At 39.5% G+C, this 23,244-nt stretch overlaps 2 protein-coding genes across 2 annotated transcripts; both read right to left on the bottom strand.

Annotated features, from left to right (window-relative positions):
* Positions 1-201: 201 nt before the first annotated feature.
* On the bottom strand, positions 202-10,028 carry LOC139479361 (kynurenine/alpha-aminoadipate aminotransferase, mitochondrial-like). Its single transcript, XM_071262219.1, has 12 exons — positions 10,006-10,028; positions 9,123-9,208; positions 8,254-8,341; positions 7,393-7,461; positions 6,780-6,924; positions 6,529-6,603; positions 5,641-5,904; positions 5,285-5,367; positions 2,792-2,885; positions 1,168-1,294; positions 492-694; positions 202-249 (listed from the first exon to the last, which is right to left on the bottom strand). Exons 1-12 carry the CDS (start codon positions 10,026-10,028, stop codon positions 202-204), a joined length of 1,305 nt encoding a protein of 434 aa, XP_071118320.1.
* A 1,202-nt stretch (positions 10,029-11,230) lies between these two features.
* On the bottom strand, positions 11,231-22,151 carry LOC139480471 (kynurenine/alpha-aminoadipate aminotransferase, mitochondrial-like). The gene is made up of 12 exons (XM_071263557.1): positions 22,117-22,151; positions 21,309-21,394; positions 20,615-20,702; positions 18,547-18,615; positions 16,756-16,900; positions 16,425-16,499; positions 14,161-14,424; positions 13,651-13,733; positions 12,544-12,640; positions 12,199-12,325; positions 11,769-11,971; positions 11,231-11,340 (listed from the first exon to the last, which is right to left on the bottom strand). The coding sequence occupies exons 1-12, from the start codon at positions 22,122-22,124 to the stop codon at positions 11,293-11,295; spliced, it is 1,293 nt and encodes a 430-aa protein (XP_071119658.1). The 5' UTR covers positions 22,125-22,151; the 3' UTR covers positions 11,231-11,292.
* Positions 22,152-23,244: the final 1,093 nt, after the last annotated feature.

Here is a 23,244-nt window from a genome sequence, read left to right as displayed (position 1 = left end):
ATCCATGTAATACACTGCCGATTTTCTATTTCAAAGTGATGATACATTTTACAGGTAATATTTACCAAAAATGAATACCACCTGAATCAAACAATTTTATGTATTTATACGTACAAGTGTACATGTGTGTAAAGTACAAACTAGAAGGTTCAATATACATTCTCTTTCCAAATAGATATTTTCCAAATCATAGGATGCTCTTCATTGTTTCGATTGTTCCTTAAGGATATCGGCCAGCCAGGAGAAGGCCTAGAAATGAGAAAAAAATCCTTTAGTGTGTGTGCTTAGTAATGATGCTGCTTGAACCAGCAAATTAACACCTACATGTACATCTTTTTGTATTCTACAAACACATGTCAGTCAATGCAATAATTTCAAATCTTTCCTCAATATCGAAAGAATAATGGTGAAACATGAACATGAACATGAACATTCGAAATCGTGTTTTGGTTTGAGGAACAAGCGTTTAAATCCATATGCTACTAACACACCTTGGCCAAATCTTCCTCTGACGCATAAGAGTAAGATACTCTGATATACGGGGAGTTCACCGAGGCAGGACAGAAGATGTGTCCCTGAACCACTACAGCCCCTTTCTGGATCAGCTTCTGACAGATGGGTCTGGAGTCCTCTACACCTAGTAGCTTCATCCACAGGAACATCCCAGCCACAGGATCAGACCACTCCGCCAAACCTGGCAAAAGAAGATGAAGATATTGACAATGATTATGAGGAAGTTAGATTGAGTAATATTATCAAGAAATGCATTTTCTAAATATATTTGTGTGTGATACATTTTCACATAAACCAATATGTATAACGACATATCCAATTTTGATATATATAACATAATGGTTCTGTTGTTGTATATATCCATATGTATTCATGCTCCTCACTCTGGGGCAGCACGTTTTCGTCAGAATTCTCTGTACTTAGCCGAGCCAGAAATCTATCACCTCAGATTCGAATCCCGGTTCGCCCGAATTTAGTTCTAGGTAAGTCAGCACCATACCCTTCTCTTGGGTATCATTGAAACGCCAACATCTCATACATGCATCACTTTGGGTTCCCCCTACATCAAGCAGAGACGAAGTGATAATGTCCGAAATTATGTTCAAAGCGACGTTAAAGACAATTCATTCATTCCTAGACATTAACAATAAGTGCCTTTAAGATATGCCTCAGCTATCCGTGAAGCACGTTGTGACCTCTTGTGGTAGAAGTTGGCAACACGGCACCCATGTTCAATGAAGCCATCATGCCCCATGTTCTGCAAGACTTTCCATACGATGGTCTGAAAATTCGAAGAAAGGAAACAAACAGAAAGATTGCCTTATATCATTTATTCTACAAGAAAACTGCAATGATGTAGTGATAAAACATCATTTACACCTGGTAAAGTGTTCACAGCAAACGCATGAGTTATTGGAATGGTACGTTTTCTAAGGTATTTCAAGGTGACAATTTAACACTTGAAGAGGGCTGGTCAAAACTTTCTAAGCCTAACTAACAAAACCAACAATTGTGACAGTGTTTTGAACTTTTTTTCTACATAATCTCCCTGCTTTTCGATACTCTTCTCATATCGATAGTGAAGCTTTTCAATTCCATTCCGGAAGAAGTTTTCTGAAGCCATCTTGAAAATCCCACTCACGGCAGCTTTGAGGTCATCATTGTCGTCACAGCCCTTTCCACGAAAGTGTCCTTTCATTTTAGGAAACAGGTGGAAATCACTTAGTGCCAGGTCTGGCGAGTATGGAGGGTGATGAACCCTTCGAACCCAAATATGTCGCACAGCAGCCTTTGCAAGTCGACAAGTGTGGGAAAAGGCATTGTCATGAAATAGTAGAACTCCAGCAGTCAGCATTCCAGCCACTTTCTGTGATATATTCTCAGGCGATAACGTAAATCAGCATAGTAGGCACCGGTAATTGTCTTTTGACATTCTAGGTATTGAACAAGAATCAAACGCTTTGCATCCCAGAATACAGTGGCCATAACTTTCTTCACTGGTCTTGAAAACTTGAATTTCTTTGGTGCCGGAGAAGTGGAATGGTGCCATTCCATGTGGATTGACATTTTGACTCATAGTGAGCATAGTGGTAGACCCGTGTTTTATCACCCGTTACTAATCTTGACAAAATCCTCCTCATTTAGCTCTAAATGTTTTCTGGCAATGTCAGTTCGTTTTTCCTTAAGATCAGAATTAAGAAACTTTGGCACCCAACGAGCAGATATCGTATTCATCTGTATATGTTCATGAATAATAGTTTACTTTCAATGGATCCATAGCTAAGACCTGTGTCTTCCTCGTGTTCAGCAATGGTAATACGTCTATCTGACTGTATAAGTGTTTCTATCTCCTTGATTCTTCATTGATGGAAGGATCGTTCAGGCCTATGGTCATCACCAAGGCTTGTTCTCCCAGACTTAAACATAGCTGCCCAAAGTTAAGCAGTGGAAAAGCTAGGACACTTATCCCCATACACTTGTGACATGCGGTCATCAATTTCCTGGGGTGTACTTTTCTGTTAAGTAAAAAACACGATGACTGCTCGGTACTCGTTCTTTTCCATTTTTGTTTTCATTTGGACCTCTATCACGTTCAACTGGTTGTCACTAACGGCCTCAACAGACCCAATACACTTGCAATCAACTAGTCAGACAAAGTACTAAATTGACTAGTTCACTTTGTTATGGCCAACAGTTGAAAGTTAGTCAGGCTTAGAACATTTTTACCAGCCCTCCCAACAATCTTTGTCAAATGTCTTACTATGGTTAATATATATACCTCTGCTAGGCTGTTTGGGAAAGAGTTTACGTCCTTCCATTCAATGAATTTTTCCAGGAACTGTTTTGGACCGCTCAAATACCCAATCCTTGCACTAAACACACGAACAGAAGTTATTCAATTGTTCACTGATGGCCTATATCAATCAATCAATCAATCTTTATTTCAAGTACTGAAAAGGCCATATGCCTTTAGTACATATATACATACAGAAGCAGAGAGCATTGTAAACTTAAACTTAATTATAATAAAGCAGCTGGTGAAGATAAATTGATTCCTGAATTCTTTAAATATTCGTCAGAAATTCTCCTCCCCTACCTTGAAATCCTTTTTAACGTTATGCTTGAAAAGACTTTTTTGCAGAACAGTGGACTTTTGGGATTGCAATTCGTTTGCACAAACAGTTATCAACTAATGACTCCAACAACTATATGGGTATAACTCTTGAGTGTTTTCAGTAAGATATTTACCAGTATTATACACAAACGTTTAGTATTTTGGGCCGATTCCTTTAATAAGATAGATGAAGCATAATCCGATTTCAGGCACGGATACTCTACAATTGATAATGTATATATATTTCGGACACTTGTACAGAGATATCTGGAACAAAAATGAAAAAAAATAAATGCAATATATGTTGATTTTGCTGTTCAGCGTTTGACTCAATAAACAGAAACATGTTGTGGTCCCTTTGCAAATCTCAAGGTATCAGTACCAAAATTGGTAAATTACTATGTTGCATATATCACAATGTGAGGTTTGTCTTTGAAAAAATAACACATTAACTGATTCCTTCTATTGTAATATTGGGGTTAGACAAGGATGTATTCTAAGTCAATTTCTGTTTTCGTTTTTCATAAATGAACTTTCGATACAAATATCTGAAAATTGTAACGAGGGCATCCAACTCCATCCGGAAAAGAAGGTAAACATACATAAGACCACTGTTGTGGTTTTCAAAAATTGAGGGAAATTATCAAAATGGCTATATGGTTACATAAAGATAAAAGCTTGAGGTTGTAAGAAGTTACAAATATTTGGGGGTACATTTTACAAATCGACTAACTTGGTCACTGCATTGCAACAAAGCCGCTCTGCAGGCCAAAACGATTTTAATTGGCATTTTACAAAACCTAAAACCCTTTGGAAATATTAGCTTTGAAACTTTTTTTTCAAGATTTTAGACACTTAGATCAGTCCTAATCTAATCTATGGTGCTGAAGTATGGGGTCTAGAAAACTATGATACAATAGAGAAGGTACATCTATTTGCGTGTAAAAGATTTTTAGAAGTAAATTCAACACAGTTTACGGGGAATATGTGAGATGCCCTATGTATATGTTTAGTCACATGAAAGTAATAAAATATTGAATAAAATTGCTTAAAGTACCAAGTACCAGATTCCCAAAGAAATGCTATAATATGATGATTCTTTAAGATAGCAGAAGTAAAAATAACTGGGCCTCGGGTGTCAAAAAGATAGTCCGATCTTACGGGTATGATTACATTTGGAGAGAGCAACATGTAACAGTGCCAGATCGTAACATATATAATTTTAGACGAATGCTAAAAGATAGGAATTTTCAAAGGTGGTACTCTTCACTATGTTTAAACAATAAGTTAAATCATTACACCTGTTTTAAATCAATCATTCTTACTGAAAAATATCTATTGGATATAAATGTTAAGAAATTCCGAACAGCACAATCCCGCTGCAGATGTAGTTCTCATGACCTAATAGAAAAAGGTAGACATTTGGCGATATTAAGGGAAATCGGATTGTGTAAATATTGTACTTGCCATGAGTTGGAAGATGAATACCATTTTTTGTTAGTCTGCCTATTGTATGCAAATATCAGAAAATAATACATACATATTTTATCTGAATCCTAGAATAGACAAATTTTATATCATGTCATCTCAAAATGAAACAGTCACAAAATATCTTGCAATGTTTATATACCATGCAATGAACATCAGATAGATACATACATGTGATATTTAATTAGTTACGATACATGTAATTCATATTGCTACTGTATGTATATATGTACTATAGGCCTATGGCCTTTTCAGTAGTTGAAATAAAGATTGATTGATTGATGACCTGTAAAACAAGCACGAAAGTTAGACAGCGTTCGCTCAACGATCTCGTGACCATTATAGGTGCCCATGTAATTAGTTCTTTAAAATCATTTTCGGTTAATAAGTGAATTCCGTTTTGCTTCAGTCAGCAGCACTGGAATAAACATGCATATCGGGGCATACATTAGAGAATGGATATTACACAAACGAGTCCCAACAAGAAAGGTCCCTTGGGTAATAGTATATGATGATACACATTGCAGCAGTCTCCAATTTTGTAGGGTTTTGCATTAATCGTTGGTTACTAGGGACCTATTTTTTTCCGAAAAAGTGTAACTATACGAGATAAAATAAAAATGTCGAACTAAAAGGGCCAGAAAACTTTTAGGATACCAATCAGCTCACCCAGCAGCCATCATTTTAGAGAAAGAGTCACATCTGAGGACACGCCCATCTACGTCTAATGACACCAAACTGGGTATGAGAGGCTGAAATAAGTTTGATTGTGGTTTGAAACTAATGTGGTACACGACATGATACAAGTGTATTCAAAATGAAAGAACGAACAACTGACTTCATTATTCTGTGTTAAATGTACTTTTGATTTGATGCGAGCTATTACTCTTGTGTATAATCATTGTCTGTATCAAATTAGGCTATGAGAACCTCCTTGACTCATTCGGCGTTCCTTCATACGATCCTATCTCAATAATACATAAATGTTCACCTTTCATTTTTTCAAATACATCGTTAGCGTTTACCCTTGTAAATTGGAGCATATAGTACGGGTCGTCCTCGATGATTAACAGGTCGTATTTTCTCGCCAAAGCATAAACCTCCTTCTTTCTCTTCAAAGTGAGGTTGGCACCTGTCGGATTTCCACCAACCGGAACACAGTATAGGAGTTTTGGCCGAGGCCCGGATACAGCCTCGTTCCAGGAACTCAGGATGTTACTAAGATCCGAGGGTATCAATCCATCTGCGTCGTTCTTGACAGTCACTGGTTTGCAACCCAGGGGTTCAATCTGATTAACATGAAAGATTGTTCTGTAATATAGCAAGCGAAGATAACTTGGTCATTCAAGATGCTACAATGGAACTGGGTTAGTGAGTGAGATTGAGCCATACGTCTTGTTGATCTTCAGTGGTCCACCTTTCCCCGCTGTTCAGCGTTTTTCACCAAGTGGAATGGTCGAAACTGGTTATTCTCTGTCGTTGCCGTATTGTATTATTAATAAATGACCACATTATGTCATATGTCATGTCAAATGCTGACTGTCTAACAGACTGATCTTTATCTGCTTGTTAGCAGCATGATTTAATAATTTTATCAAATACAGCACAATATTAACCAACGACGATTGTATAATCACATTCAACACTCACATTGTCAAAAGAGAAAGAAAAGTGCGAACATTTGAACAGTATTTCAGTTTTTTTATCGAGTTTCTGCGGCAAGTGGGAAGAAAGTCAAGTGACGTGGGTCGTTGAAACGACACATCAACCGCGAACATGTGATGACCAAGGACAATGATTTGTCACAACCTGAAATTCGAACCTTCTCCTTCCAAATCTATATGAATTCCCATTATGACTCTATATTGCAAGTATGTGCTCTATATTATTAACCGAAGGTGTCCACAACATACCACATTCATAACCGAGGGATAAGTTGACTCCTCGACCAGCAGCGAGTCCCCTTCCTCCACCACCAGACCGATGACCTGAGGAACACGGTGAACTGTTACAAGTCTAGTGTACGTGTGTATTCTGGATGTATTATAGTGATAACAGGCACGCCCAACTGACCAACTCGGATTCTTATTATTTAATTATTGCAAATTTACTAGTTCTCATATAGGAATGTGTATGTAGAATGAAGTTAGTGATTTCAGCCAACCTTGCTGATGGCCTCCGTACAACCGTACGTGGAGATTGTCATCATGTCGCTGTTTGCTGAAGGGGAGACGCCATGAGGAGGGAGTGTAGGTGGATCGTGGAGACGTCGCAGCAACTCAGTTAGCCATTTAAGCATTTCAGGTTTCCTTCAAATTAGAAAAAAACAACCAAACTGAATGATGTGTTAATGTGTGTAATTTCAGTATCAATATTGTTATGTGTGTTTCTCGCCAACGTCCTTATGGAAGCCTCGGTGGCTGAGTGGGTTAGATCGCTGACTTTGTGTGCTTGGGATAAGGTGCCTCACTCTGGCAGTGTGGGTTCGAATCCCGGAGGGGACTCAACCCAAACAAGTACGATAATCTGTACTTTACACAGAAAGTGTTATCCCAAATGTAACATTTGTTACATTTGACCACTTTCTAAATGGCATTGTATTCATAGCTTTCGGCCATGGGGTCGTGCCAATTTACACATGTCAGAGGGGTACACAAAGTACGCGTGTGTGTGTGTGTGTATGTATCTATGTATCAAGGCCTTTTTGTTTCCTATTGTCAAATATACCCGGGATGTATATATTGACCCTGTATGCTTGTTAACACAATACATCTTACCCCGCACTCTTGCTGTACTGGAGTGCCACTTCCATCTCATCGTCAGCTATGTTTACGGTTCGACCATCTCTAGAATGTGAAGCCGATATTGACAGGTAGTTTAGAAACCGGCATACATAGACACAATCTGAGTAGTCAAATAGCACCTCCGAGGACGATGATGGCATGAATAGGACAATGAACTGAATGAGTAAAGGTAGAATGGTAATATTGATTACAATACTACATCAGGATAAATGTTCAAAGGATCGGAGGCGTTGAGATAGAATAGTAGAAAAAGTGTTCAATCGATTCCTGTAATGAGTACAACATATGTATGTGAATCCCATTGTCTTGTTTTCCAAAGTTTCTAATCCCCTGCTGTTATTGTCCTGAAAACTCATTTTAATTCACTTAAAACATCAGAAGTACTGAACGATTATCACGAAGCCATTGCCGAAATCTTTGTTTGCGAAACATTTGGACAGATTGGACAGATATCAATGTTACCATTATGGCGGCTCGGAAGCAATCATACGAATAGTGTGGTTACAAGCATCAACAGCGTTCTACGACATTACGGTACGATATTTCAACTGATCCATGATTAAATGTAATTTGTCATGGTCGAATATAAAAAACCCAAGAACAAATAAATATAGCCTATCACAAATACAGATATCACAAACAATTCAATGGTGTGCATGTACTGACTTCATTTCAAATTCAGTGGCTGCTGTACAGGTCATGTTCAAATGTAAATTCCAATTCTCATCTCAAACTACAACCATGAAAAACTCAGGAGCTATTTAACCCAGAATCTCTAAATTCAAAATTCTTTCGATTGCTCAAAGAGAACCTGCAGATAAATCTCGTACCAACCTTAGTTTTATCTGTGCCTCTGTGATCAGGAACATGTCCGAGTTGGGAAGTCCTCCGGCCAGATACAGTAGGTCGGACCCAAAATAGTCTACAGTGAATGTTTTCAGACATCAGGAAAGGTAGGTGTGGTTATAAATACTTCATGTCAAGTCGCATTTCCATTGTGATGGTCAATGTTACATGGAGGGAGAGCCAAATAATTTATTTATCCACAACAATCAACTTTTATTGTAAACCCTGAGGTACTCCTCACAGTGAGCGTACCCTGTCTCATTGGCGGCACCCCTCACAAACACACGCAAAGGCACGTCAAGGTTTTACCTGAACAAACACGGGAACATTATCTTACAAGCCAAAATAGGGAATTGCATCAGACAATTTGGAAATGTCCTCCGCATGTTCACGGTTTTTGAAAGGCGCCTACAAATGGAAAGCTCTTCACTTGCAGCCCATTTATATCAGAGCGCACAACAAGATGTGGATGTGCCAGATGGATCATTTTTCACCACATTTGCCATTCCGTCGAGTTGAATCTCACACACACACTGATATTACCAAATTGCAAATGAGCATGGTTTTTTACACTGATATTACCAAATTGCAAATGAGCATGGTTTTTACATCGCTTTAAGCAATATTCCACCATTATCACGATGGGGGACACTAGAAATGAGCTTCACACAATGAACCCATGTGGAGAATCGAACCCAGATCTTCTCCGTGACGAGCGAACGGCTCAACCCCACTGCCCCCAAACATAGCAAATGGAAATATAGCAGCTGGCTACCCATATCGAGATCACGTTTTCATTCACTCTGCATGAGCTTAGTGAGGGGAATGTAAGGCACATGTGGCATATGTCTACATACTCACGGCTCCCCCCAACATCGAGGATGTTAATCGTCTAGCAGTTTTGTTGAAATATTTTTCATAGTCGTTAATATGAAGACTTTCACTGAAAAGAGACACCCGTGTAGATAGTACTAGTTCAAAGACTAATTATACTTTCATTTATAGTTTTTCCCTGCAATGCCATGGATGTAAAGTCAGTATTGTTTCATTTTTCTGTCATTCATTTTTGCGGTTGATATTTGAGTGATCATGTCTTGACAAATATACTAAAGAAATGTGAAAAGTCGGGGTGTTCTTTAACTTCTTTGTTTAGTATATAGTCTCTCAACATCAGAGAAGCTCCCAAAAGAATTTCGTTGCTGTGGATTGCGTTATATGCAGGTCACATGTTGTCTTCATATGCGCCATAGTTTATCTCTGATGTAATCGTAGTGTTCACATGAATATATCAAAGTACGATACGTATTTTAGCGGTATGCTTTGTGTAACGAGGCATGAGAGTAATGCCTCTTAGGAGATGAAGCGAGGAATTAAAAAACAAGCATGGTCCACACTACTTCGTCTTCCATCCTTTATCATCAAGTGTGACACAGTCCATTGGCTGCTTAAAACATTACAGTAATTTCATAATAAAATCTGAACAAGTAGAGGAATCTGGCTGTTTTTCTTTATTGTAGACACCTCCTTTAACAACACCCACTGCGGATATACATTATATGTTACATGTATAGAACACACGTTCACTTCGATGGCCTATATATATTCGTCAAATGCTGTAAATATATATATCCATTCTCAGATTCTCAGATTTCGTCTGAAACTGCATTATATACAACTTTTGGTATATCATATATTGAGGATAATCGGTACACGTGGTATAGAAAAAGATAGCGAACTCACTTGGGCAGCTTGTCAGCATCCATGTTTAACTTACGGGAACATTTACCATTCAACTTCCGTCCCGAACCCACACGTATCACTATGGGAGTTTGGTTGAGCTGATATTGATATGGCTAGACAGGCGGTAGACAAAGGTCACACCGCAATAATCGCCCTACGTGTAAAGGAATGCCCAAAGTCTCATAATTTGTTGCGCTCGTGATGTTGGGTCGACGCCAGGGGGAATAGAAAAGGTTGAAATTAAACACCTGAATTTTTCTCCACATTAAAACTAGTCTTTAATAGGAGTTGGAAGTTATCAGTCATGTGGTAATCATTTCTGTGAAGAAAGAAAATAGTTTGGCAAATTCTGAATTTGAAAAACGGTTGATTTAGCATCGACGTTATCACACTTCCTCCCATTGGTTGATAATAGCGCTTATTGTCTTATGGAGACATATAATGCCGAATTACAATAAGTGCTTAAGGTATTCGCTGAATTTAGATTTTACAAACTCTGATGCCAAGAGGATAATACTCAAGATAACGTTCTATGATAATAACTCATTGCTGACAAATTGTGTACACATGTGTGTATTCCTTTGCATGATCAACAAGACCTAAAACGTCAACGCCGGAGAACACAGCCTCGATATCTGCCGAGACACATTCCATTGAACGTTAAAGGTAAAATAGCGGTGAAAATTATACGAATGGATCAATGAAAATCATTGAAAACACCAGGGGGGAAAACACGCTGTCTATCAGAGAACTAAGAATCAACAACAACAAAAACGTTATTTCAAGTCAAACGTCGACTTTATTTGCATGTTTCGACCTTGAGTCACTGGTCGATATCCTCGTTATGATATGTGTGAGATTTAACATGGTACTTGGGAAGTACAAATATCCGTCTTTACAGAGGACTTGATTCGGTTTAAGTTTTTGCTTTTACAATCATGGTAAATGCATGTAGAATGTATATTATCACTTCAACACATGACACCTACATTGTCTTACATGTATCCCATGTACTCCCACAATATACAATATCCTTTAACTCATTCCGTTTGCGACTGCTAAAAGGTCTGAGATCAATAGTTAACATTACATAGTGAGTGTTCACACCTTACCATTGATCTCTAATATACATTCTACATGCATTTACCAAAAACTATAACGCTTGAATCACAAACTTTGTCTTAGTCCTTGTGTATATGTGTAAGTAAATGAACATAGTAAGCTCCATATACATTCTCCTTCAAAATATAATCTTTGCAAGGTCACGGAGCCATTGGATCATGTTCTTTACTGTTCCCGTCTTTCCCTAAGTATCTCTGCCAGCCAGGAAAAGCCCTGGAAATGCAAATCATTTGAATATAAGAGGGGCGGTCGGGGAGCCTCGTGGTTAAAGCGTTCGCTCGTCAGGCCGAAGACCCGGGTTCGATTCCCGACAAGGGTACAATGTGTGAAGCCCATTTCTGGTGTCCCCCGCCGTGATGTTGCTGGAATATTGCTGAAGCGGCGTAAAACCATACTCACTCACTCACTGAATATAAGAAAACGTGATTATTGTCAACACCCAATGAACCGATAACTGTAAGCTTGTTTTTAACCTTCATAACTTGTTAAATTATGTTAGAGTTTTTCTTATTTCGGGAATATTAGGATACTATTTTCTGTACTCTTCAAATGACTTGATGTTATTCTCAAACATGTTTCAACATGTATCAATATGAAGATTCAAATTCGCTTCCCTTGTGTTATTTATGCTACTACTCTACCTGATCTAAATCGGCCTCGGATGAGTATGAGTAGGATACTCTGATGTAAGGGGAGTTAACCGAGGCAGGACAGAAGATGTGTCCCTGGACCACCACAGCCCCTTTCTGGATCAGCTTCTGACAGATGGGTCTGGAGTCTTCTACACCCAGTAGCTTCATCCACAGAAACATCCCAGCCACAGGATCAGACCACTCCGCCAAACCTGGCAAAAGAAGATGCAGATGGAGACAGTGATAATGATAATTAATATGATAATGTATCCGAAAATGTTCACCAAATAAAATGTAAGCGATCAATACATTGTCACATAAACCAGTACACCAATATTGTTGATAACCCTTTTGTGTGGAGTATATGTACATTATGTATTCATGCTCTTCACTCTGCGGGTTGAAGTTATAAAGTTCCGCTGCGATCAAATATATTTACCCTTAAGATGTTTGTCAGCTGTCCTTAGAGCCCGTTGCGACCTCTGGTGATAGAAGTTGGCAACACGCCACCCATGTTCCATATAACCGTCATGGCCCATGTTCTGCAAGACTTTCCAAATCATGGTCTGACAGAGAAAAGAAACAATACTTATAAGGATTGCCTAATATGTACAAGAAAATGGCAATTATTTGGTGTATTATTCAGACGAGACGTAATAAAAATAATTATTATCTACATAAAACGTGTATAGTACGTAACGTATCGTTCATCACTATAACAGTCGTTATTCAAAGTAGAATAATGTCTTCTAGTCTAAACATGGGAACATAATGTAATATATACCTCTGCCAGGATGTTAGAGGAGCCAATCTCTGCATCCTTCCATTCAATGCACTTTTCCAGGAACTGTTTTGGGCCGCTCAAATATCCAAACCTTGCACTAAACACGTGAACAGAGATTGTTGAAATAATCACAGGTGGTCATCTTGAGAGTGTAATTGGCACGTTTTGTGGAACGGAAACACTGTCTACTGCGAATTTGAACAAGATCATACAATCCGAGACAGTGGATCAGTACTTTTGGACTGCAAAATTGACCAAAGTCCATCTCTAATAACGTGTGTTTCAGGTAACCCGACAGACAGATTGTTAATGAAAGGGTTATGTAGCTTTTAATCATTCAGCCTGGACCGAAAAGTTGTTATCATAGCTGCAAATATTTAGTATCGTTGCTGTAAATATGTGACCTGTCCAACCGAGAACGCACTGCAACACACATGAAGTCTAAACAGGCCATCTCTTTTTATATAAAATAAGAACCCTGCCAACACATACCTATTTAGTCTAGGTTACCTGACACTCACGTATGTTTATTTGGCCTATTATGTTATAAGGTTACTTATAAGTGAATAACGTTTCCTCACAGTCAGCAGCACCAAAGTTACACTGACAGCTATCTGTATTTACGAATGCTTCTATCACAAACAAGTCGTTCATGGAGCAAGCGTTTGCACAAAGCTTCATGGCATTGGGTGCGGTAACATATACATGTACGCAACCGTGTGCACAGAAGCATCTACCCGATAGTCAGACAGACAGATATTTTATTTAAGTCTCAACCTGCTGTACACCATTCTTACTTTAAAATCACTCCTGTTGGATTAGAATACATACGCCATTCCTTATGGGATTATGAGAGACTGAAGTTAAAGATGTGAATGAATGAACGATTATCAGAAAAGGAATTTTGCAGAAGATTAAAATAAGGGGTATATATGCTGATCCACAGGAAGGTCCTCATATTTTGAGTTTTGTCTGGTCTTGAAGAAAACAATGGGAACTTAGAACCTTTTCTACTCTGGAAACCCAACAACAATAATAATTAACATTAAATATAGGTTGAACGGTTGCTCGTAAGGTCGAACTGAAAGGGTAAGAAACACATCTCACCCAGCAGACATCAATTTAGAGAAGGTATCACATCTGAAGACACGTCCGTCTACGTCCAATGACAGCAAACTGGGTATGAGGGGCTGAAATATGTTTGATTCCAGTTATCAAAAGTGTGTTTCTAATGAAACAATGATCATCTGACTCTAATGTACGCACTGAATCATTGAATACGAATGTTCAGGATGATCCTGGTCTAACCTTGGTCATACCATGCACAAGAGTGAGTGAGTAAGCGAGTTGGGTTTAACGCCGCTTTGAACAGTATTTCAGCTATATCATGGTTTGTCATCTTAGTGTGGGAGGAAAGCGCTAAGTGATGCAGGTCTCAGACGTTTACCACTTCGAATTCGGATTCGAACCCGCGAATAATTGGTTTCGGGCATACCCGATCGACGCAACTCACACAGCGAACTGCGGCTCCTTAGACGATTGGGCCACCCGTGCCTCTTTGGGCTAGAACTACCAAATCGACCCTCTTCAATTTTCTGCATACCATCATTTATTTACCCTTGTAAATTGTAGCAAATAGTAGGGGTCGTCTTCGATGATTAACAGGTCGTATTTTCTCGCCAAAGCATAAACCTCCTTCTTTCTCTCATAAGTGAGGTTGGCACCTGTCGGATTTCCACCAATCGGAACACAGTATAGGAGTTTTGGCCGTCGTCCGGATACAGCCTCGTTCCAGGAACTCAGGATGTTACTAAGATCTGAAGGTATCAATCCATCTGCGTCGTTCTTGATAGTCACCGGTTTGCAACCCATTGGTTCAATCTGAATATCAAGAAAGAGGTGTGAAGAAAATTTCGTCATTCAAAACCCTGTAATGTACATGTATCAAAGTAAATAAAGGAGATTAAACACAAGTAAAATTCAACGTCCTCCAACCATGTGGAATGATTTTGTCTGATTTGCAAGTTTACTTTTCGCGAACACCTGGCATCCTGATTGTTTGATTATGATTCATCAACACATGCTCATGATACAGTCGGAATCGGATAATCGACTCCCCCTTTACACAGGGCTGCGACCTTTGTGCCACCTTTGAGCGATCAAAAACTGGCCAGGACACTCAATGGCCGCCTTAACCCAGAAAATCGTGTTTCTATGTAACTGCTCCAGCAGTTGTTCACCAGTAACTTCTCGAGTTGTTCAGCGTCTGCAATCACAATGAAGGTTTTTTTCAAAGGAGGCAGAAAAGAGGTTGAAGCATTGCCATGGTGTCTCAAGGATCTCCGTGGTCGCCGAATTGAGGCATGGCGGTCGCCACTGTCATCGTTCAGTGCACGCTGTTGGTCGCCCAAAGGAGGCACAAGGGAGGCAGAAGCATCGCCCAGATTGTGGGAAAATTTGCTGCAGAACGCATTAATTACCTGGCGTCCATTTGGCGATCACTGTGCCTTCATTCTGCAACAATGACAATGCTTGTGCCTCTCATCTGCCTCCTTTGAGCCACCTTTAAGCAACCGACCGCCTCGGCGACCTTTGTGCGACCGTTTTGACACAACCCAGAAAAGTACGAGAATCTGTACATTACTACAAAGTATTATCCCAAATATAACATGTGTTAAATTTGACCACTTTCTAAATAGCATTGTGAATTCATAGCTTTCGGTCATGGGATCCGTGCCAATTTACACTTGTCAGAGGGGTGTTTCAAGTACCTGACTTGAGACTACCAGTTTGTCGGACTTTTGTGGAAGTCTCGGTAGCTGAATGGGTTAGATCGCTGACTTTTTGTGCTGGCGATTAGGTGCCTCACTCTGGCAAGTGTGGGTTCGAATCCCAGACGAGAGACAAAGTATGAGAACTGAGAAATTTGACTACTTTCAACATGTTCAAAAATTCACGGCCACCATTGCGTCCATGGAGATGACTGAACCTCCCGTGTATTACCTTGGAAAGACCTAGGCAACCACTCTGCCTCCTGTGAGCCTCCAACGACGACCTGGCAAATTTTATGGTCTCACACGGGTGGCACATACATGTAGGTCGCCATCCTGTGTAAAGGCTCCATTAGAAGGGATTGCTTTAGGCAATGGAAAGGGTTTGGGCGCTTTCATTCACATACTGACAATCCGATCTGACTCCTCTTGTTTGGATCCAAGTAGGAACAAAATAAAAAAACTCACCACATTGTTGTTGTTAAAACAGCGTCTCAATTGTAAACGGTTTAAATACGGGTCAATACATAGAGGTTATCACGCGAGTGTGTTTGGGGATGGTAAATATCCTGTGTTAGGAATAAACATTGTATTTAGCGAGGTGAGTATTACACAGCTACACAACGCAGTCACGCTCACATGATGGAGGTAATGATGTTTCACGACATTATATTATTATAAGTAATATTCCAGCACGGCGGGGGATGCCAGAAATGGTCTTCACGCATTGCACTCATGTTGGGAATCGAGCCCGGTTTAACCACAAGGCTACCCCACCGCTCCTCACATGATCAAAAGAATTAGACTAACATGTAGCATTATTGGGCAGCAAATGCTCATTGAGAAGTAGTCGGGTCTATTCCAGCTTGGGATAACATTACTTATATTATCGTGTCTGAGTATAGTGTGAGAGAAGAGTCATCAATTACGCACGTCATGGACATTAAGGATGTTCACCCGTTACGGGTTAGGTGCTGCCTGACCAAGGACAAAGATTGGACACAATCTAAAACTCGAACCTGCTCCTTCAAAATCCATGTGATTTCCTATTATGATTCTTTATTGCAACTATCGAGAATATATTATTAACCGAAGGTGTCCACAACATACCACATTCAAAACCGAGGGATAAGTTGATTCCTCGACCAGCAGCGAGTCCCCTTCCTCCAACACCAAACCGATGACCTGTGTAACAGAAGTAGATAGTATACGTAGAACTACTATAATACATTCTAGCGTATATCCTGGATCTATAATTATGGTAACAGTTATACTGGTAGAATAACAGAAATACATCTGGTCCTCTTGGTTAATTTGACACAGATCATTCTCAGTTAAACAATGTAAGTTTGGATTCGTAGCAGGCTATGAGTAGGAAAAGAAACATATGTGCCACCCCTTAAGTTGGAAATGTGCAGAAAGAATTCGGTGATTAGCCAACCTTGCTTAAAGCCTCCGTACAACCGTTGGTTAAGATTGTGATCATGTCGCTGTTTGCCGATAGGGAGACGCCAAGAGGAGGGAGGGTAGGTGGATCATGGAGGCGTCGCTGCAACTCCGTCAGCCATTCACGCATCTTCAGTGACCTACAAGTCAAATAAATATAATGTATGCTACGTTAAGCGTAACCAATTTGCCAATACCGGTGAGAGATAGCCAGCCAAGGTTCAATTACTATAAGGACAAACAAATCGTTTTGAGTGTTCCTCATATTCATGAGCATGCTCAGATTGTATAGGGTAACCTTTGAAAAGTTGAACCGAATAGTTTCACAGCTTATATGCTCTTAATATAAACCCACGACATTGGTATTTACGTCATATGAGTGCAGAGATTGCAGTATCGATGTTGTGAGCTTAAGGAAGCTAACACGGAGAGGTAAAAAAAACAAACCCATGAAACTTCGATAAATTACCGCAGGTGTTTTGTTAATGAACAAGATGTTTGCTTTTTCACTACAGAGAGGATTTACTATACATCTGTTGAAACTTCAGAAGAAAGGTTTTGCGTGGAAAGTGTTTAGAACCTGTGGGAAATGAAAAAGAAAAAATGCAGTCGTCCCAAAAAGGTGTCTGAAAACTTACCGATTCAAGTCTTTTACTCACTCACTGTTTTTGTGAAAGATATGCTTTTGAATATGAAATTTTGAAAACAAGGTTATGTATGCCTTAAATTTAAGTTAGCTTCTCAGACAAACGTCAATTTCCAAAAATGACCCCGACAGTTTCAAATTCCAGGAATCACCAAAAGCTTCATTTTTCTAACGAACAGAATATCCCCCACGTATTTCAAGTACAGGAACGTGTTGCAGAACGCGGACTTGGCAGTTCGTGATATCAATTTCACTACTTGTAGCTACCAGGACTCACCATATAGCTAACAACATGTTGGTCATATAATCACAGATGACTTCTCTATTGTTGACAACATTCGTCAGTTTTCAAATATGGACCAGCCTCCTACCAGTTGAGGTCACAACTTAAAAATCAGAGTGGATGTCGTCGAAGCATATGCCAAACATGAGCTAAGATAGCAGAGGAACTTTCTGGATGTATTTCATAGAATACTGCTTATATGTACAATAATAGGTAACTAAATGCAAAGTTGCGGTTAAAATAATATTCAAAAGATGTGTGGCAATACACATTGTGCCGAAAAAACCCGATAGCAATCTATAAAGAGAATGTATTTCAACTTACGAGGAAACAGTGAGCGCGTGTCTTCTTACGACTATGACGTCATATCTTTTGCGTCACAAAGAGAGATAAGACGTCATAATAGTGGCGTGCGGTGTAGAACGAAACCTTTGCAAGGCTTGCTTAGTTTTCTTTAGGGGTGCCAACCTCATGTTAGCTGACGACGTTGCTGTGCTACATGTTTTCCATGCCTGTCATACGCCAAATTTTGTTTAAAAGCCATTGTCGGTGATCCCGTAATTCAGGTCGACAACCCACTCAAAACACTGGACTCAACCAATGCCGCTTCACGCAATATATTTTCAAACGCCAAAGAGTTCGCGCTTTGTTCAGTCATGGAAGAATGGAGATAAACATTCTGTGTTTTTAAATGTAGAGGCGGGTTACCTGTGGATTACTCGTGCTAAAAAGAAGCGGTGTTAACTCTACAGGTAACAGGTACAATTAAATACACAGTATGTGTATCTCCTAAATATAAGCGGGAAGAGGAGAATCATGCATTGAACATGTGTGACTATTAACGCAATACAACTTACCCCCTGCTGTCCCCGTACTGGAGTGCCACTTTCATCTCATCCTCATCTATGTCTATTGTCCGACCATCTCTAGAAGGCAGCGCAGATATTGACAAATAGTTCAGAAACAGGTTCATAAGGACACATTCAAGGGTTATGAAAACCACATAAGAGTATAATAAAACATCGATTGCACGAGTAAGGGAGGGATAGGCATGTTGACTGTGTGCTGCTACCACAGTAGGAATTATTTTACATTCATTTGGGCAGTAATACAGATTTATAGATTTCTCGACTTCTTGTAAAATATAAAGTGTATGGTTCGGAAATATGGGGTATTAAATATCATGACACAATTGAAAAGATACAGGCATACTATGTTAAACGTTTGCTTGTTGTGGGTAAATTTACAGCAAACAAAGCTATTTTTGGTGACACTGGACCTCATTGCATGTTTATAAATACGCAAATAAGGGTAATTATGTACTGGCTAAAGCTTTGGCGAATGAATGCAAGTCGATACCCCTTTCAAAGTAATGTTATGCTAAAAGTATTTGATGATAAGAACGTATGTTTTTGTCTGCATTAAGAAGACACATGAGAGATAGTTATATCCAAACATGGTACCACAGTTTGGAGTCTTTTCTAGAGCATTATGCTAATATAAAATCTCTTCTGCAACCAAAATTATATATAACTCTTCCTGGCGACAAACGAATAGAGCAATGTGTAAATCTTTTCACAACGTTTACGTCAAGATTATTCGTAAGAAGATCATTAAATAAACCTCATACAGAATTTGTATGTAAACACTGTGACCTTCATTTAGTAGAACATAAATACCATGTCTTTCTGTATGTAAGAAAATATTCACTTGAGAAATACTTTTTTTACTTCATTACAGAAATAGTATTAAGGTAGAATTACGTTTGCGAATTTATCTAACTCCTTTGATATTAATGTACTATGCTTGATTTATATTTATGTGAATTATTTAAAACGAGATCGACAAAGATGTAACTCTCTGGACAAGTGACCTAAAATATAATTTATCTTACAACTGAACCATGGGCCATGTGGCCTGAATTACGAAATAAACTTGATTGATAAATTGACTTTGAAAGATTAGGAGCGCTTTGGGAACTCGACGGAAAGGGCGTTCACCCGTCTCATCAAATACCACGTTCGATTTCCTGGAATATGGCACAAAATAAAGGCCATATTTAGAGACCCTTGATATTTTTTAATGTTCGTAACAAACTCATTCATTTATGATATCAAAATCATATGAACGATTATCATGAAACTTGGATCCTTGTGTCAGAAAGCCCACTTACCAAATGTCGGATTCATTGGAAATCTAAACTAAATTGAGTGAGTGATTGGTTTTTGTCAAGGATAATGCCAGTTTAAGGCTTGGAAGTCATCTTCCCGAGGCAAGGGCGGTTAACTGACCGTATAAGTCCAGTTACCACCCTTGCCTAACCAGACTGGAATTTCTGGGCTTGATCGTAGCGCCATCGGTGGCTATTTCGAGTTATGTCCCTTCTATAACGTATCAGATTCCACCTCTCATGTCACTTACATTTACTTCAAACAAAATGGCGGCGCCGCCGACCTTTGTTAAAAACATGAAAAGATTTGTAAAATATATGTTGACGCCAAAATGTCGGTACACACGCTTTGCAAAACCTGCAAGCGACAGAAATCTGCATGGCAATTTACGAACTGGATGCCGATTTCGTTACGCGATTTTGATTGGCATAGACTCATATATCCAGCAAAAATATAACGCCTAAATTCCAGTCTAGTTCAGCAAGGGTGGAAACTGGACTTGTATGGTCAGTTAACTCACTTGCCTTGGGTAGATGCATGGAAGTGTACCATACAAATCTAGTGGTAGAACATATGAAGTTTCATCTATTCAGATCAGTGACTGAAAAGTAAAAGTCGAACGTCACAACAAAGCCAATAATCAAAACATATTTTCTCAAGTGTGTTTAAACGCATGATCTGTTTTAACGCATGGGCCATATTGTTAATTCTTCGATTTCGCAGGACGTCTAACGAATATGTAACTCGTACCAACCTTAGTCGTAGCTGTGCAGTAATGATCGGGAATGTCTCCGGGTTAGGATGACCTCCGGCCATGTAAAGCATGTCAGTTCCAAGGTATTCTATCAAAGTTAAGCCAGATTTGGTATAACAGTTACAATGCATAAAGACGTTTCAGTTAACGAATGTTATTGCTTAACACGCACACATACACAACATATTAATTGACCATTCACTAACATTCACTGAAATTTCAATTTTGTTGAACACTCATTGCCTTCAATTATTTGTCAGATTTACAAGGGAGCCTAGCCATGGCCACCACGGCACTTAGTCCCTTAATGCCGAGCGCCAGGCAGGGTAACAGCAAGTACCATATGTTTAAGTCTTTTAGTATGGCGCGACCGGAGATCGAACCCACGACCTTCAGCTCTCAGAGCAACACTCTATCCACAAGGCCACGGATGCGGTCGTCATCACGCTTCGACCAGCAAGGCATGGCCAAAAGAACCAAAACTAGTCTACAAAATCAGTTACTAAAATGTCAACTCTAGGTATCTACACAATGTCATGTAAGCTGATTTAGCAGTGTCGCAAGACGCTCAACAAGTTTACTGTTCCGTTTTCACTATGTACTGAATCTAGTCATTTAAATGGTCACGAGAAGGGCATATCCAGAATGACACGAGGGGGCACGAACGTTAAGGGACATGCGATTTATGACTTACTCTGGAATCCTCGGAGAATCGTTGGTTTTCTTCGTCTTGCTGATTTGTTGAAGTATTTCTCATAGTTGTTTATACGATGGTTTGCACTGACAAAATAAAGGTACAGTAAACTACGGTTACAACGAATTCAAAGGAACCAGTAATTTTAGTTTGTTATAACCGTAATTCGTTATATGTAAATAGCATATAGCACATATACAGCAAATGGCGGGGACATATCCGGTTATATCCGTCAGTTCGTTACAAGCGTGTACGTTATAAACGTAGTTTACTGTATATAACAAAAACAGAGTGGATGCAAACACTATACAGCTCTACAATTTTGCTTCATATTTCTATGTTCCCCCCCCCCCCTCCCCTGGCGATTGATGTGTCCGTTTATCCGTTCGTATTTCGTTTCCGAAGCATAACTCGATAACCGTAAAATATTTTTCATCCAAAATTTTTACATGTATAGGGGGTTGGGTGTTAGGTGGAGGTGTTGTTAGGAAGACTCTTGCGGGGATTCTGGGTCAGGACCACAGCTACTTTGGCTTGCAATAAAAACCCGCCTAAAATGTGGATCGTGTGGGCAGGCTCCGTGAATTGAATGGCTTGGGTAATTTTGTGCGTCATCGAACGAGAATGACTTCGACTGTTGCTCATACTTTCAGTCACTGGTTTTTCTGGTCCACACTCGATTAAGACCATCGCCACTTCAAACAATATCCTATAAAACGAATTACATGTTGTACAGGGCGATCGAAATATTCCCCAAATCACCCATGTACTCACCATAGATTATCATTAATAAAAGTGATGAACTTACCTAGACATCTTGTCAGTATTCAAAGTTCAGCTTTCACAGGAGCATGCGCCTTGTCTCGGTCCCACGTCTTACACTATATGGGATCGGCTGGTGTTTTACAATATTTGACATGCAGGGACACAAGGTCACAAAGATATTAGTCCGTGTACGTGGAGAGGAATGTACCATTTCTAAACGATTCGTTGCGCGCATGAGGTCCGTTGGAGAGTTCTCTTACGTCGTCAAAACTGACACACCTTGGCAACAATCCAGACATCTCCCTGAACTATTGCTAACTTGCCTTATTATATTGTATGCTCTTAAAATAAGTAGAGGATACTTGGAAGTAACTTCATATTTCTAACATTGTAAGAGATATTAGTTACTAGTAATAGTTGTGTGATACTTATGAAGGAATTGGGTACACATTACAACCGGTATTGAAGTATGATAGTAGATGTTATGATCGCCAACGATCTTGAAGGACGATTGGGGTAACATGAGTATTTTCAAAGTTGACGTTTTTGGGTCATTTCTGCATGGATTGGGATTGAATGAAGTACGGCAGAAATTTGGTGGAAAGATGGAAAAATCGCCAAAAACACAATCACGTAACAGCCTGGCGCCGAAACACACCAACATGACATGCACGTGCAATATCACTTGTTGGGCCATAAAAACGTGTCGAATTGCGACACCTTAGGCGAGCGAGCCGCCCGTGGCCCCTGCCACCTTAAGACAGACAGGAAGTTGTCGACGTCACGGTGTTGGTAACATTTCCTATTTTTCTGAGATATGTCAGTAATGGTGGAGGACAGGAGAAGACTTACCCGGAAACAGCGTCTTCGCCCATTTCCCCCCAGGAGACTTAACCTGCGTCTCTCAGACCTTGCAGGCTTTCTGAGCAATGGTTTTGTTTCTATTTATATGCAGTCATGGGATCACATGAAAGGTATTTAAGGTCATCCGGGCTGGTAGGCATGGCAGGTAGGCATGTACAGGTGCAATATTGTTTGACTTTGGTGGTGCGTGCGAATTTAAAAATAATACTTAATGGTCACACATGTTCATAATTACCCTGTTGTCCAACAGCAATCATGTTTACATGATATTTTACTAACAAAAACATCTTCTCTAAATATATCATGT

Source organism: Haliotis cracherodii, unplaced genomic scaffold (genome assembly GCF_022045235.1).
Source record: "Haliotis cracherodii isolate W230 unplaced genomic scaffold, xgHalCrac1.p SCAF_4, whole genome shotgun sequence".
Taxonomy (NCBI): Eukaryota; Metazoa; Mollusca; class Gastropoda; order Lepetellida; family Haliotidae; genus Haliotis; species Haliotis cracherodii.
The sequence above is the reverse complement of the archived record's forward strand: the minus strand, read 5'-3'. Positions and strand labels throughout refer to the sequence as shown.

Coding starts and splice junctions, on each gene's coding strand:
- LOC139480471 (XM_071263557.1), bottom strand. Junction 13,734..14,160: donor ATTTGCTACAATTTACAAGG/GTAAATAAATGA, acceptor AACATATTTCAG/CCCCTCATACCCAGTTTGCT. Junction 12,326..12,543: donor CCTCTAACATCCTGGCAGAG/GTATATATTACA, acceptor TTTCTCTGTCAG/ACCATGATTTGGAAAGTCTT.
- LOC139479361 (XM_071262219.1), bottom strand. CDS start 10,028: ATGGATGCTGACAAGCTGCCCAA. Junction 1,295..2,791: donor TCCCAAACAGCCTAGCAGAG/GTATATATATTA, acceptor TCGAATTTTCAG/ACCATCGTATGGAAAGTCTT. Junction 250..491: donor CAGAGGAAGATTTGGCCAAG/GTGTGTTAGTAG, acceptor TCTCATTTCTAG/GCCTTCTCCTGGCTGGCCGA.